Raw genomic sequence first — 14,781 nt, forward strand, 5'->3', positions numbered from 1 at the left:
GGGCCAATCAGCGCCTGCCTTGCTTTCGGCCCCGCCCCTCCCGGCGGCACGGGCGCTTCTTTGCATAACCACGCCCCCCGCGGCTCCCGTCAGCCCCTCGGGGCTCCCAGACCCCTTCCCGGGGAATTTGGGGGGGGGGGGTCTGAGCCTTTCCCGAGGGTTTGGGGCGATCTGAGCACACCCCGGACCCCGCATTATCCCCCCCCGTCACCCCCTACCCTCCCGGGGTACATCATCCCCCCCTCCTCTTTTTGACCCCCAACCCCCAAAAGCCCCCAAAACCCCCAGCCCACCCCCCCCCCCCCAACCTGCCAACCATGACACGGAGGGGGCAACAGGTTACAAATCCCAGAGCGAGGCTTTATTGGGCCCCGGCGAGGAAGGGAGGGGAGGTTTGGGGGCCGGGCAGCGGCTGGGGGTGCAGGACCCCCTCCCCAGCCACCCCCCAGTACCGACCGGACGCTGGGACTGGACACCAAAACACCGACACGGAGAGACACGGAATAATTTAACCCCAGAGACACGGACAGGGACCCCCGGGGCGGGGGGCGAGGCTGGCGGGGCGGGGGGGGGGACACGGCCTGAAGCGCTGCCCCCGCCCCAAGGCAAAGCAGCGTCCGAGCACGGGGAGAGCACCGGGATGAGACCCCCGCGGGGGCCGGGGATGAGGAGGAGGGGGTGAAGGAATGAGCTCCCCCAGCCGCTCCCCGGGGGAAAGCAGAGCGGTCCCGCACCCAGCGCCGAGGGGAGGGGGGCGAGCGTGTCCCGGCGTGCGGGGACAGCGGGGACGTGTCCCCGGTACCGGGATGTGTCCCGGGGGACAGGGACGTGGCGAGCGGAGTGTCTGCGCGGGGGGAAGGCACTCGGTGAGCCCGGCAGCACTTCGGGGAGCGGGGGGGGGGGGGGGGCACATTTGGGGGGTCGCCCCCACAAGCGTGCAAGGCACGAGCGTGCAAGAGCCCCCCGGGCGAGCGGGGAGGGGCTGCGGGAGCCAAGGCCGGAGGCGGCCGCGTCCGAGGGGGATGGGGACAGGGAGAGATGCACTTGTGCAAAGTCAGAGCCCCCTCACAGGGGTCTGGGGGCGGGGCAGGGGGTCAGTAGTACTTGTCCGGCTCCTGCCACTTGGTCACCCAGAGCTTCTTGCGGCGGCGGGGCAGGAGCCCCCCGGGCTGGTAGCGCTGCTCCTGCCGGATCCGCACCGCGTGGTACTTGGGCATGATCCGGTAGTAGCGGGTCCGCTGGAAAAAGTCACACTGGGAGGGGGGGACAGAGAGGACAGGGGGTCAGTGAGGGGCCGGAGAGGGTCAGGGAGAAGGAGAGAGACCCCCGAGGCGGCGAAGAGCAGAGGCAAAGGGAGCAGCAATCCTGGAGCCGCTCGGAGAGACCCCACGGAGCCCTGGAGGGACCCTACAGGACAGAGGAAGAGGAGAGGAGGCTGAAGAGGAGGAAGATGCCGCTGCAGCCCGGCCCCACGGGGCATTACCAGGCGGGGCCCGCGGCGCCCGGGGGGGCACAGGGGGTGCCCCCCGTTAGTAGTCGTCCGTGAGCCGCTCGGTTTCCGACGGCTGGATCCTCATCTCCGCCTTCTGCCCCTTGGCCTCGTACATGGCCCGGGTGTTGGCCCGCCGGAAGAACCCGCACTGCAGGGAAGGGGACAGGGTCAGGGGGGCCGGGACAGGGGCTGGGGGGTCCTGGGCACCCCTCGGCAAGTGGGAGGAGCGGGGCAGGGAGATGCCCCCAGACCCTGCAGTGCAGCCACAGGGAAGGAGGTGCCACCGTCCAGCCCCGCTTCGGGAGCACATCCCAAAATCTTTGCAGCCCAAGACGCGCTGGGAATGTCTCTGCTCCTCTTCCTCATCCCTCTCCAGCTGGGAATCTTCCTCCCGGGGGGGCACTGCCCACCCGGGGGACACCTGCCACCCACGGGGGGCACCTTCCAGCTGTGGGGACAATCTTCCAGCTGCGAGTCCCTCGCGCCCCTCGCCAGGCAGGGAGGAGGCGGCCACGGGTGACACGAGCCCGTCAGGTCCCAGAGCAGCTCCTGCACCCCCTCCTCCCCCGGAAGAGGATTTGGGACCCCCCTCACCTTCCAGAGGAGGAGGATGATGAGCCCCAGCAGCAGCAGCCCGGCTGCCACCGACACCAGCACCAGCCAGAGCGCAATCTCGGCCGGCTGCTCCTCCTGCAGCTCCGAGTCCACGTCCACGGAGAACTGAGGGGGTGGGAAGAGCCTCGTTGGGGCACGGAGCTCCAGCGGCCCCAGTCCCTCCCAGTCTGCCCCAGTAAGGGGCTCTGGCGTGGCTCACCCGCACCGTGTGGTTCCTCATGGTGATGGTGGGGACCTGCGAGCGCAGGAACAGCGTGGCCGTGCCTGTCACCTTCACCCGGTCAAAGTCCCGGAACTCCTGGGGACACGGGGGGGGACACGGGTGAGGGACGGGGACATGGGTGCTCAGGGACACGGGGATGATGGAGAGGGACACGCAGATGGTGACACATGGATGAGGGAGGGGAAGGACACGGATGACGATGGGCACATGGGTGATGGGGGACACACGGAGGGAGGGGGGACACAGATGACAACGGGGACACACAGGGGCAGGTGCCAGCTCCTGAGCTGAGCCCTGGCACCACCCCAAGGGCTCGGCCAGCGCTGACCCCCCGCAGCCCCCGGACTGACCTCGATGAAGGTGCTGTTCCAGACGCGGGCGCGGAGGCTGAAGCTGGAGGGGAGCTGCGTGTGCAGCAGGGGACACTCGAACCACACACAGCGCGCGGTGCCCGCCGAGCAGCTCTGGGGGACAGGGCGGGTCAGGGGGGCCCAAAGCACCACCCTGCTGCCAGGAAACAGCGGGGACGGTGATCCCGGGAGAGGGGGATGAGCTGCTGGACCCCCCTGACCCCCTGCAGCCCCCACTCACCAGCACCGCCTCGGACCTCGGGCGCCGGCCAGTAGCCAAGGTGACCGGGGGCTCCCCCAGCTCGGGGGGCTCCAGCTCCCGTCTGTGCCGGGATGGAGCCTGGTCCTGCAGGAGCTGAGGGGGGACACGAGCCCCATCAGACCCCGGGCTGTGCCGGGGGGCTGAGGGACCCCCGCGGTGGGGCAGGGCCCTGCGGGGAGCGGGGGACTCACGGTGAGATTGAGGGGGTTGATGACCCCCCCGGGGGGGGTGACACGTGTCGTTGCCGTTCACCAGGATCTCGGTGGGGTAGAGGAGCCATTTGCCATTGGGGATCTCGTAAGGCCACTCAAAGCCCAGCAGGATGGTGCCCAGCGTACCCAGGGACTCGCCTTTGGTGGTCACCTGCGGGGCAGGGTGGGAGGTGGAGTCCGGCATTCCCAAATCCGCCTCCCTCCGGCGCCGGCTGCGCCCAGCTCACCTGGAAGTCGAAGGTGAGGGGGCTGCCCACGTCCTGCTCCTGTTTCATGGCCGACTCGCCCACCACGATCCCGCTGAAGTAGGACTGGATGTGGGAGGAGGCTCTGGGAACGGGATGGGGGACGGGAACGGCGTGAGGGGCACGGGGGACATCCCATTCCTGCCCCATTCCTGGGACACCGAGGGCTGACCCAGCCAGACTCAGGTGGGATGGATGGAGAGGACACGGAGGGGGTGAGGGGACACAGAGGGGGTGAGGGGACACTCACATGCTCAGCGAGGACTGGATGCTGTAATCCACCAGCAGCTTGGCCAGCACGGGCTGCAGATCCTCCTGGGTGCTCTGCCTGCCGGGGCACCGGGATCGGCATCTCCCCATCCCAGCAGGACCATCCCCACCCCTGTCCTGCCCCCTCCCACTCACGTGGACAGATCCAGCCACACCACGACCTCCCGTGTGTCCAGCATGATCCCGATGGCTTCGAAGGTGATGGTCAGTTCTGCCTGCACACAGGGGGGATGGGGAGCAGCTCAGCCGGACCTGCTGAGCCCCCCAGGAAGGGCCGGGGGGCAGCTGGGGGGGAGCTCTCACCCTTTGGTTCCTCTTGAAGGGGTTTCCCAGCTCGCACAGCACCGTGTCCCCAAAGGTGCAGGCCCCGCTCTGGGGAGGGCAAGAGGGTCAGGAACATCCTGGCCGAGCCCACCTAGCCCCGGTGGGACACAGGGCCCGGGGTCTCCCCCCCGTACCGGGCGGACGGAGGAGGGCAGCAGGCTGGGGGGCACGGTGACGTTCAGCAGGGCCTCGTGGGCGTCCTCGCCGTTCCAGGGGGTCGTGGGGACGTTGCTGATGTTGATGCTCAGGTGCAGCTTCCGCACGTCCCGGCTGTACTGCAGCACCTGGGTCCCGTTCACCCTGCGCGGGGAGAGCGGGGTCAGCCACCCCCACGGGACAGAGACACCCTGGGGGGACAAGGAGGTGGCACGGGGCGGCTGAGGACACGCAGGGCCCCGCTGTCACCTGGGCAGGGGCTGGCTCTGCTCAGTGACCCAGCTGCTCTGGAGCTGGAGGTTGCTGTAGCACTGGTTGTCGGAGCCACATTCCTTCTGGAACTCGATCTGCGGGGACACGGACGTCCCCGTGAGTCCCTGTGACCCCCAGGGCACCCCAGCGTGTTCCCCCCCGCCCGGCACACCTTGGTCTCGTTCTCGTGGGACTGGTCCTGGTTGAGGACAGGGAAGGCATCCAGGGAGTGGGGGCCCAGCTGGAACTTTCTGGGCTTCTCCAGCAGCGAGTAGTTCATGGAGAGCACGATGGGGTGCAGCTTGTCCCGGACATTGTCCTGCAGGGAGGGTGGGAATCACACAGAGAGCCCTCCCCGACCCTCAAACTCCAGCTCCAGGCACTGCCAGGCAGCCCCCGGCCATGTCTGGGGTCCCCCTTTGCTGCCCAAAGGGATGGAGGGAGGGAAGGAGGGAGGGATGGAGGGAGGGATGGAGGGAGGGATGGAGGGAGGGATGGAGGGAGGGAAGGACCCTCACCAGCAGCAGGAGCTCCTGGGACTGGCAGCGGGTGGCGGGCATGGAGAAGCTCCCAGTGTAGGTGGCAGATTGGGACCCCGAGAACCTGACCCTGGGCGGGTGCCGGTCCTTGTCGGCCTCCAGCGTGTACTGCAGGGCTGGGGGACAGCACGAGTTGTCCAACACCCCCACACCGTGTCCCCATGTCCCTGTCCCCGTGTCCCCAGGCCCCCCGAGCCCCACTCACTGATCCTCTCCTTGTAGCTGGGGTCCCCTGCGCTCTGGTTGTAGGAGAAGCACAGGGTCACCGTCATGCTGGGGGGACAAAGGGGCCGTGAGCCGAGCCGGGGGTGCCACCAGCAGCTGCGGGGACACCGGGGGCACCGGGGGCTCACCAGGACTTGGGCGTGCACTGGGCAGGGTCCACCTTGCTGGGGGTCACCGTGAAGGTCTTGTCCAGGATGTTGATCACGGGCCGGGCTCTGGGCAGGGATCAGGGCTGGCTGAGCCCCGCTGCTCCGTGCCCACCCCGGGGGTGGCAGGGGGGCAGGACAGCTGTCCCCTGTCCCCATTCCCATACCTGAGCAGGACGATCCGCTCGCTCAAGCTGCCCACCAGCAGATCCGGGTAGGAATTGCCATCCATGTCCAGGCCCCCACTCAGGGAGTACCCGAAGGTTTTCATCTCGGTGGGGCCCAGGTCTGACCCGCTGATCACCTGCATTTGGGGGGGTGGGGGGGTCTCACCCAGTGCTCATCACCCCATGGATCCAGGGATCAACCCCCTGCATCCCACCTGGAGTGCGGGATGCTCGGGGGGGTATCCTGGACACTCCGGAGAGGAATCCAGGCCCTGAAACCCCAGTGAGGGCCGCCCGGGGCCGTTACCTGCTGGGGTCGGTCCCGCAGCCCCTCAGCGCTGCTGTGGTAGATGTAGACCTTGCCAGGCCCCTCGAAAGGAGCCCCCACGGCGATATCTGGGGGGACAGAAGCAGGGTCAGCCCCCCTGACCCCTCCCTGGAACCCCAAAATCCAGCTCCGGCCACAGCCAGGCAGCCCCCAGCCACGTCTGGGGTCTCCCCTTCCTGTGAGACCCCACAAAGTCAGCACAGGAGGGAGGGAGGGATAGAAAGAAGGGACAAGGGGACAATCAGGACCTCCAAACTCTCCCCCATCTCCTCCTCTTCACCCCAAACCCTTCCAGAGACCCCCCATGCCTCTCCTTTCCTGATGAGCTCCCCACAGAGCTGTCCCCAGCCGCTCACCTTGGAACCCGTCCTGGTTGACATCCCCGATGCTGGCCAGGGCAAAGCCGAACCCGGAGTAGCTGGGGCCGGTGAGGATCAGGCTGTGGAGCTGCTGGAAGCCCCCGGCCTCGTTCATGTACACGAACACCGCGCCCCCCACCTCCTGCTTCCGCTCGAAGTAGTAGGGGGCCCCCACCACCAGGTCCTGCCACCTGCGGGGACAGCGGGGTGCTCGGGGCTGGGGCCGGACACAGCCCCGACCCCACACGCCCCAAGTGGCTGTGAAAAGGTGACACCCCAAAAAACCTCCCTGCCCCAGAGCTGTGACCCACAGAGACCCCAGGGCAGCTGCACGGTGTCCCAGGTGAGACCCCCGCCCTCGGGAGCTGCAGGAGCCTCCAGGGGAGGCCCCCACCCCCAGAAGGGGACAGATCCCAGCCCAGGTGAGCTTCGGGAAGCCCCAGCCGAGCCCCCATCCCCGCAGCCGGGGGGTCGCGGCCCCTCACCCGTCGTTGTTGAGGTCGGCGAGGGCGAGGGCGCTGCCGAAGTAGGAGCCGACCTGCGGCCCGGGGAGCAGGAGGCTCCGGTTCAGCGTGCGCTGGGCCCCGCGGCTCAGCAGCAGCACGGCCCCGGTGTGCTCGTACCGCGGCGCCCCGGTCACCATCGTCACGTCATCCCGCTGCAGCACCGCGCTGCCCACCTCGGCCGTGTACCCTGCGCGGGGCCCGGCCTCAGGGAGGGGCACGGGGACCCCCGAGGTCCCCACATCTCCCCCGTGAGCCCCCCGATACTCCCATGCCCCAAAAACCCCGCCCTGGGCCCCTGCAGCTCCCGGGATATTGAGGGGGGAGCACTGGGAATGGCTCACACCATCCCTGAGTGTCCCTAAGTGTCCCCCGAGCCTTTAACGTCCACGCCCGAAACCCACAGCCCCCAAACTTCCTCCTCACCCCAAATCACCACCCCATATTCTCCCTCCATCCCCCTGCACACCCTGATGTCACCCTAATGTCACCAGTGCCCCCCACTCCCACCATCCCAGCGGGGTCTTCAAGCCTCCCTAAGGCCCCCCACCCCTTTAACATCCACCCCCAAGATTCCCCCTAAATCCATCCCCCACAAACCTCCTCCTCCTCACCCCAAAACCCCCTGGGGCGCCCCCCCCTGCTGCCCCCACCTATGTAGATGTTGCCGATCTTCTCTTTGGGGTAGGAGAAGTCATCCAGGTCCCACATCTCCCGCTGGAGCATGTAGTCGGTCCCTGGAATGGGGAGGGCAGGTCAACCCCACAGTGGGGCGGGGGGTCCCACAGGGGAATGGGCACCTCGGCAATGGGGGTCCCGTGGGGGTACAGGCACCCTGGCAGAGGAAGTGCCCCCAAAGGTAAGGGGAACCCCCAGTAAAGGGGTGCCCAGAAAGGCCCGGTGACCCTGGCGGTGGCCCTGCCCTCCCCGGAACCCTCACCCTGCCAGTTGTAGGCACCAGGCGCCCCGAAGTAGATGATGTTGGCACTGAAGCCGGCGCTGGTGCCCATCTGGCACATGCCGGTCTCGTCGGTGTCGGTGTTGGCGTTGCACATCTCATTGTGGTACGTCTGCCACTCGTCCCCCAGGTCCAGCCGCAGGTCATTGCCCCGTATGTAGCACCGGCCCACCATGCGCCGCTGCGCCTCCGCCCCCGACCACAGCACCCGCGTGTAGCGGTGGGCACAGGCCTGGGGACAGGGGACAGCTCAGGCACTGACCACAGCACCCCTGGCAGCGGTGGGCACAGGCCTGGGGACAGCTCAGGCACTGACCACAGCACCCCTGGCAGCGGTGGGCACAGGCCTGGGGACAGGGGACAGCTCAGGCACTGACCACAGCACCCCTGGCAGCGGTGGGCACAGGCCTGGGGACAGCTCAGGCACTGACCACAGCACCCCTGGCAGCGGTGGGCACAGGCCTGGGGACAGCTCAGGCACTGACCACAGCACCCCTGGCAGCGGTGGGCACAGGCCTGGGGACAGCAGGGGCACTGAGGGCCAGGGGACACCCCAAAGGTGAAGGGTCACGCCAAGAGCGTGTGTGTGCACAGCACCGGGAGCTGGGTGTGCAAGGAGCCGGGCTCTGGGTGTGCAAAGCCCCGTGGTGCCCCCAGACTCACCAGCACCCTCCCCGCCGGCTGCCGCTGGCTGGCCACTGTCACCCCCAGCCACATGTCCTCGATGATGGCCTTGTCCGGCTCATCTGTGAGGGAAGAGCCGGCCTGAGAGGGGGACCCCACTCCTGGGGGGTTTGGGGTGGTCCCACACCCCAGTGGGGTCGTCCCACACCCCAGTGGGGTCACCCACCCTTGAGCTCGATGACCAGGCGCTGGCAGTCGCGGGTGGCGGCACTCAGGGGACAGGCGTACACGGCGCCCGTCCGGGTCCCGTTCACCGGCTCCGCGTCCTGGGGGGCCCCCACCAGCAGCCTGGGGGCAGAAAGGGGGGCAAGTGGGTGGGTGATGGGGGGGAGCAGATGCAGCCCCCCAAACCCCTTCAGCTCGTTTTGGGGTGCAGAGCCAGGTGGGTGCCCTGGGGAGGGGGTGCTTGGGGGGAACTGGAGCTGCTTGCCTGGAGTTTGTCACACCCAGACACCCCCAAAAAACGGGGGCAGCCCCATCTCCGGAGCTGGAAGGGGACACAGCGACCCCGAAAGGCCTCAAGGACAGACTGATGGATTCATTGCTCCTGCACTCCTTCCCAGACCCCTCAGTCCGGCTGAGCCCCTGGCCCGGCGCATGTGGGGTGCGGAAAGAGGGGGTCGCAGTGACCCCCCCAAACCTCGCTGTACTGGTGGGGAAAACAAGAGGGGGGGGCTGCTCAGCACCCCCAGCCCAGCCCCAGGGCCCCGTCTGTGTAAACACCCCCGGCCCTTCCCAGCCAACCTTTGATCGCAGCCCCGGCACAGCTGCGGCGTGTCCGGCAGACAGGGCCGAGCTCCCGGGACAGGGAATGCTGGGACAGGGGACAGGGGACAGACCCCCCCTGGGAGCAGGGAGGGGGAGCTGCAATGGACACCCCTCATCCAGGATAGACACCCCTCATCCTGGGGGGGCCTGGGCAACACTGGGGTGTCCCAGGACAGGCAGCACCTCCTGGAGGTGACGTCCCCCCAGGAAGGGCAGGGATGGCCCGGCTGAGTGATGGCAGTGCCATGAGGGGACATTGGCATTCCAGGCTGGATGTGCTCCCCAGGTGATGCTGAAGGGACCCCCCACCCACCTGAGCCCCCCTGCCCCAAGGGAAGATGCCGGGGACCCCAAGCAAGGCCCCGTGGCCCTGGTGTGGGGCTGGGTGCTGGCAGGGGGAGCTGGCATGGCCGGAGGGTTCCGGAAGGGCCAGCCTTTCCGCCGGGAAGTCCTTTGGGAGCGCCAGGACAATGGCGTGGAGGTGGCCGTGCTGGGAGAGGAAGTGCGTCCCTCTGGCAGGCGGGACACGGGGGGGACACGGCACCCAGGACATGGAGGGGACACGGGGGGGGGACACGGCACCCAGAGCTGATCGCGGGGCATTGGGGTAATGAGCTGGCCGGTCCTCAGCAGGAACCACCAGCAAGTGCGGGGACAAACCCCTCTGTCCCCATCCCAGCGACACCGGTGGCGACAGGGCACTGCTGTAACGAGCTGACCAGTTCTCAGCGCAGCCACCAGCGAGGACAGGGACAAATCCCGCTGTCCCCAGGCCAGCCCGGCGGGCAGGGAGTGCCGGGAAGCTGAGCAATGCGGGGCCGGCAGCGCGGGCACGTCCGGGCGGGCCGGGCGCTGACTCAAAGCCCAGGCGCAGGAGGAATGCGGGGCCCCGGGCAGCCCCCGCCCCGGCACGCCGGGACCCCCCCGGGCGGCTCCGCGGCGGCTGAGTCAGCCCGGGGCTGCAGGTGGGGGGGGTTGGCATCGCTCCCCCCAAAGGGGGGGGCCCCGGGGGACCGCTCCCCGCAGGAATGCCAGGATGGGGGTGCCAGCACCGTCCGAAGCCCCCCGGAAAGCGGGAGCCGCTGGGAAGGGAAGGAGGGCGGTGATGCCTCCTGGCTCCTGCCAGCTCGGCACAAAGGAATCCGCCCCCCAGTTCCAAGGGGGGGGCACAAGGGGCACCACTGCCCCCCTTACCTGGGGGGGGAAGTGACTCAGGGCAGCTGCTGTGACTCAGAGCTGGGGGGGGGGGGGGTTCTGCCCCCACACTCCGAACCCCACCGGGACCGGGGGGGCAACAGCCGGGGGTGTCCCCAGGCTCCCCCGGTGGTCCCGGCTCAGCCGGACCCCGCCATTCCCGCGGGTCCCGGGGGGCGGGAGCCCACCCAGGCCAAGCAGCTCCGGCATCCCGCTGCCTCCAGCCAAGATTCCCGGCACGGCAGCCCACCCGCAGGCTCTGCTCCTGGGAAAAGGGGGAGTGCGGGGCCTGCCGAGTCCCACCAGAGCAGGGGGGACACCCAGGGGCGTCCCCCACCCGGGCGTGAGCCAAGGTGCCCCGAGCCCCCGGCTTCCCGGGGATCCAGCGGAACCGGAGTTGGGGTTCTGGGGAGGCCGGGACCCGTTTGTGGCCCTGGTCCCACGGGGGTGGGGGGACGGGGAGCTGGGATTAGGCTCGCGATGGTCAAATAGCGGCACGAGGGGGAGGCCGGGAAGGGAGGGAAGCAGGAATGTGAGGCCGTGCTCCGTCCTAATCCGCCCTGGCAAACCGGGGGGGTTGGCTGGAAGCGGGGGGGGGCTCCTCGCCAGCGCTGGCTGAGCGGGGGGGGGGGGTGTGTGGGAGGGTCCGGGCACCAGGACACCAAAATGCGGCCACCCCTGGGGTGGGAGAGGCGAGGATGGCAGAGAATCCCACCCGGACACCTCAGTAGGGTCTGGAATAGGGGGGTCGTGCTCCCCCCAGAGCCCCCCAGGCACAGAGCCCCCTCCCCAGGAAGCAGCTGGGCAGCGTGGGGAGCTCCTCATCCATCTCCCACCGCGCTCTGGGGGTGACGGAGCCGGGAGGGGAGGAGTAGGCGGGACGGGGGGCTCCGGACCACAGCCCGCCCTCCAGTTTCTCCCCAGTGCCGCTGAGTTTGCAATGGGGGTCCCTGAGCAGGCAAATCCAGCGGTGCCCCCTCGGGAAAGGAGGTGGGAGAAGGGGCGACGGCTCCTGGAAGCCAGGAGGGATGGACGGACGGACGGACGGGTGGATGGACGGACGGACGGTCGGTCCCACATTCGTCCCCCTCCTCCTGCCGAGCAGCCGCAGCCCTGCAGGACCCCGGCGGATCCGGGCCAAGGCAGGGGGAGCTCAGCCAGCTCCAGCAATCCGCAAAAACCCCGCCGAGGGGGAGGGAAAACCGGGAAGCCAGCCAGGAGAGCGCTCTCCTCACCAGCCAGCTGGAATCAGGAAGACCCCCGAGCCCCGGGCAGAGCCCCAATTCCCACAGGGCTGCAGATGTGGGTGCTGCCTCCCCCCTGGCTGCAGATTTGGGGGGGGTCTTCAACCTTCCTGGCACGGATCTGCCGTGCCTCAGTTTCCCCAGGTCATCCAGGGACCTCCGAACCCACCTGGGCTGGATTCAGCGGCTCCCCCCGCCACGGCCCCGAGCCAGAGCGGCTCCCGGTGGGAGCGGCCGGAGCCGGAGGGAGCGGCCGGAGGCGGGCAGCCCAAGGAGCTCCCTAATCTCGGGAGGGCTGATAAGAGCCCCGCTGCCAGCCCGCCGTCACCTGGCCGGGGAGGAGCGAACAAACAAACCTTTGCATGGGCACAGCTCCGCGGGCCCGGCAAAACACGGCGGGGGCGGAACGGGGGGGCTCCGGCATCGCCCCGGCCGCGCCGTGCCCGCCTGGCCCCCCGCCAGCGCCCGCCCGGGAAGCGGCTCCCCGCACCCCGCCGGGAATTCGGGAATGCCGGCGCTGCCCTGGAACATCCCTCCGCTCCCACCGCCATCCCGAAAGGCGCGGCACGGCCGGGGCAAGGGGCCCAGGACACCCCCTCCCGCGCGTCAAATCGGGGATGACGGTGGCAGGAAGCGTCCCTTTCCTGTCCCCACCCTGCACCTGTGAGCAGGGGGCACCGGAGCCTCCGTCCGGCACCGGGGCGCGGGTGCGACCCCTGGGGCTCCTGCTCTGCCCCTGGGGGGGTCCGGGGGGCCCCCCTGCACCGGTCCCGCCCCGGAGCGGCTCCGACACCGCAAACTGGGGACACCCCCCATGGATGGAGAGAACCCCGCGCTATCCCTGCCCCCAGCCATGGGCACGGGCAGCGGAGGCTCCCGGGGAACGGGGAGCGAATTCCCGGGGGGGTCCTGGCTCCGGAGCCTCTCCCCCGCAGGGATCACGCTGGGACACGCTGGGACACGCGGCGCAGGTGTGGGGCTGGCGGGTCCCTGTCACAGCCCCCGAAATCCCCCCCCAGGGCCATTGCCGGGAAAACACGAACCGATCTGTCCCGGTGCCAGGCGGGACCCCCCGCCCGGTGCTCCCCGGCAGCTGCTCCGATGCCACCGGAGCGGGCAGGGCCCGCCTGTGGGTGGGGACCCGCGTGTCCCCGAGGGCGGGGGGGTCCCGCACCCCACCAGCTGCTCCGCAGGGAACAGCTCCGCTCCCTCCTGCACAGGAGCAACAACAACTCCTCATCCCACGGCGGGGCCCAAATGCATCCCTGGAATGCGGAGCGGCACATGGCTGCATCCAGCAGCTGCTGCCAGGCCCCCCGCGGGAAAAAAGGGATCCCTGTGGGTCCCCCAAGGACCCCCCCGGAGCCGTGAGTGTCGCGGGAGGGTGACCCAGCAAAAACCTGTGCCCTTGAGGGAGACAAACCCAGCCCAGCCCCTGCGGCGGAGCTTTCTCCCGGCACGGCCGCGAATGTCCAGCCGGGAGGGATCGGGGACGGGGATTGGCGGCGTCCGGTGGAGCGGGGGGACAGCGGGGGACACGGCGAGTGACAGCGGTGGCACGGCACGGGGAATGCTCCGGCTGAAAAGGGCTTTTGTTGGGGCTTTGCCCGGCGCCAGGAACCACAGTCCAACAGGTTCGCCGGGCACGGGGCCTCGCCGGGACCGGCTGTGGCGCGGGGGGGCACGAGGGGCTTCAAAACCGCCCCGCGGAGGGTCCGCGCCGGCCGGGGCCGCTCCGGTGGGGAGGGATCCCCCCCTCCCGGAGGGGCTGTCGCGCCCCCAGCCCAGCACCCGGAGCCCCGGGGCGCCCCTCTCCCGGCACCCCCACACCCCTCCCGGTGCGCCCCCGCCCCCACAGCAGCGCCGCGGGCTCGGGACCTTTGCCCTGACGCAGGGACCTCCCCCGGAGGGGCCCGTCACCCCACAGGCGACCCCCAACACCCACGGGGGACCCCCAACACCCACGGGGGACCCCCAACACCCACGGGGGACCCCCCGCCCCTCTCCGTTCCACAGAGACCCCCACCCCATGTGGGACCCTCATCCCAAGGGGGGGCTCCTCACCTCCACGGGGGACACTCCGCGCTCTGCCCCACCCCACGGGGGATCCGCACCCCGCGGGGATCTCTCCCCACCCCATGGGCGACCCCGACCCTACCGGGGACCACGCGCAGCTCCTCCGCACCCCACGGGGAAGCCCCCACCCACGGGGGACCCCCCACTTCACGGGGACACCCCCGTTCGCAGGTAAAGCGCTGTCTCACTGTCCTCCGCCTCACGGGGGTCCCAACCAAGGGGGACCCCCCGATCCTCACGGGGACCGCCCGCACCCCCACGGGGGACCCCTCCCCACTCTTCCCCATCCCAACCCCCCCAGCCACAGGTGAACCTCCGCTCTCTCTCCCGCATCGCACGGGGCCGCAACCACGGCCCCCCCATTCCACGGGGATCGCCCCCCGCTCCCCGCCCGCGCTCACAGGCTCCGCTCCAGCCGCTCCGTCTGCCGGTGCAGCGCTACCGAGAACCCGAACAAGGCTCCGGCGGGGCCCTCCTTGAGCACGGGGAAGGTGCGGTCCAGGTTGAAGGCGGCGGCGGCGCCGAGCAGCACCGGGCCGAGCCCCAGCAGCAGCCCCGGCAGGGGCGGCGGCAGCAGCCGGCGGCTCCGCGCCATGTCCCGCACCGGCCGCCGTACCCGCCCTGCCGCCCCACCGGGACCGGTGCGCGCGGGAGGGGGCGGGGTCGGGCGGGGCCGGGCGGGGCCGCGGCGCTTCCGGACACGCCCCTTAAAGGGGCCGCGCACCCCGGTCCGCACCCCTGGTACCTGCGTGCGCAGGTGTGCGGGGGAGGGAGGGGCGGGCGCACCTGGGCGCACCGCGGCCGCGTCCTCCCGCGGCTGTGTCACCCACGAGCGGGGGATCGCCTCCCCCCCCAGACCCCTCCCCCTGCGAGACCCCTCCCCCCGCGAGACCCCTCCCCCCGCGAGACCCCTCCGTGTGCCCCTCACCCCAGAGTCCCCTCCCCACACAGCCCTCGCGGGACAATTCCCCCCCTTCTTCCCGCCCGAATTCCCCTCGGGATAGGACCCCCCCTACCTGGCATCTCTTTGGGATGGGACCCCCCCGTGGTGAGACCCCCCAACATGAGATAGGACCCCCCAGGAGATGGGACCCCCAAGTTAGGATCCCCCATGGGATAAGATCGCTCCCCCATGGCAGGAGGTCACACCGGGACCCCGAGAGCGACACTGCCGTGGGACAGTCCCGTT

The 14,781-nt window shown here is 70.0% G+C and overlaps 1 protein-coding gene across 1 annotated transcript; it reads right to left on the reverse strand.

Moving 5' to 3' along the window:
• Window positions 1–339: 339 nt before the first annotated feature.
• ITGA3 (integrin subunit alpha 3) lies at window positions 340–14,457 on the reverse strand. Its single transcript, XM_032091657.1, is given in 26 exon segments — window positions 340–1,253; window positions 2,087–2,212; window positions 2,307–2,405; window positions 2,681–2,794; window positions 2,922–3,035; window positions 3,134–3,172; window positions 3,174–3,305; window positions 3,382–3,484; window positions 3,650–3,727; window positions 3,805–3,884; window positions 3,973–4,041; window positions 4,128–4,293; window positions 4,399–4,496; window positions 4,574–4,720; window positions 4,920–5,056; window positions 5,146–5,213; window positions 5,294–5,380; window positions 5,479–5,615; window positions 5,786–5,874; window positions 6,163–6,356; window positions 6,651–6,858; window positions 7,322–7,405; window positions 7,609–7,858; window positions 8,290–8,372; window positions 8,477–8,598; window positions 13,994–14,457. Coding segments are annotated over 26 exon segments (3,177 nt in total). The 5' UTR covers window positions 14,188–14,457; the 3' UTR covers window positions 340–1,094.
• Window positions 14,458–14,781: the final 324 nt, after the last annotated feature.

This window comes from Corvus moneduloides, chromosome 26 (genome assembly GCF_009650955.1).
Source record: "Corvus moneduloides isolate bCorMon1 chromosome 26, bCorMon1.pri, whole genome shotgun sequence".
Lineage (NCBI taxonomy): Eukaryota > Metazoa > Chordata > Aves > Passeriformes > Corvidae > Corvus > Corvus moneduloides.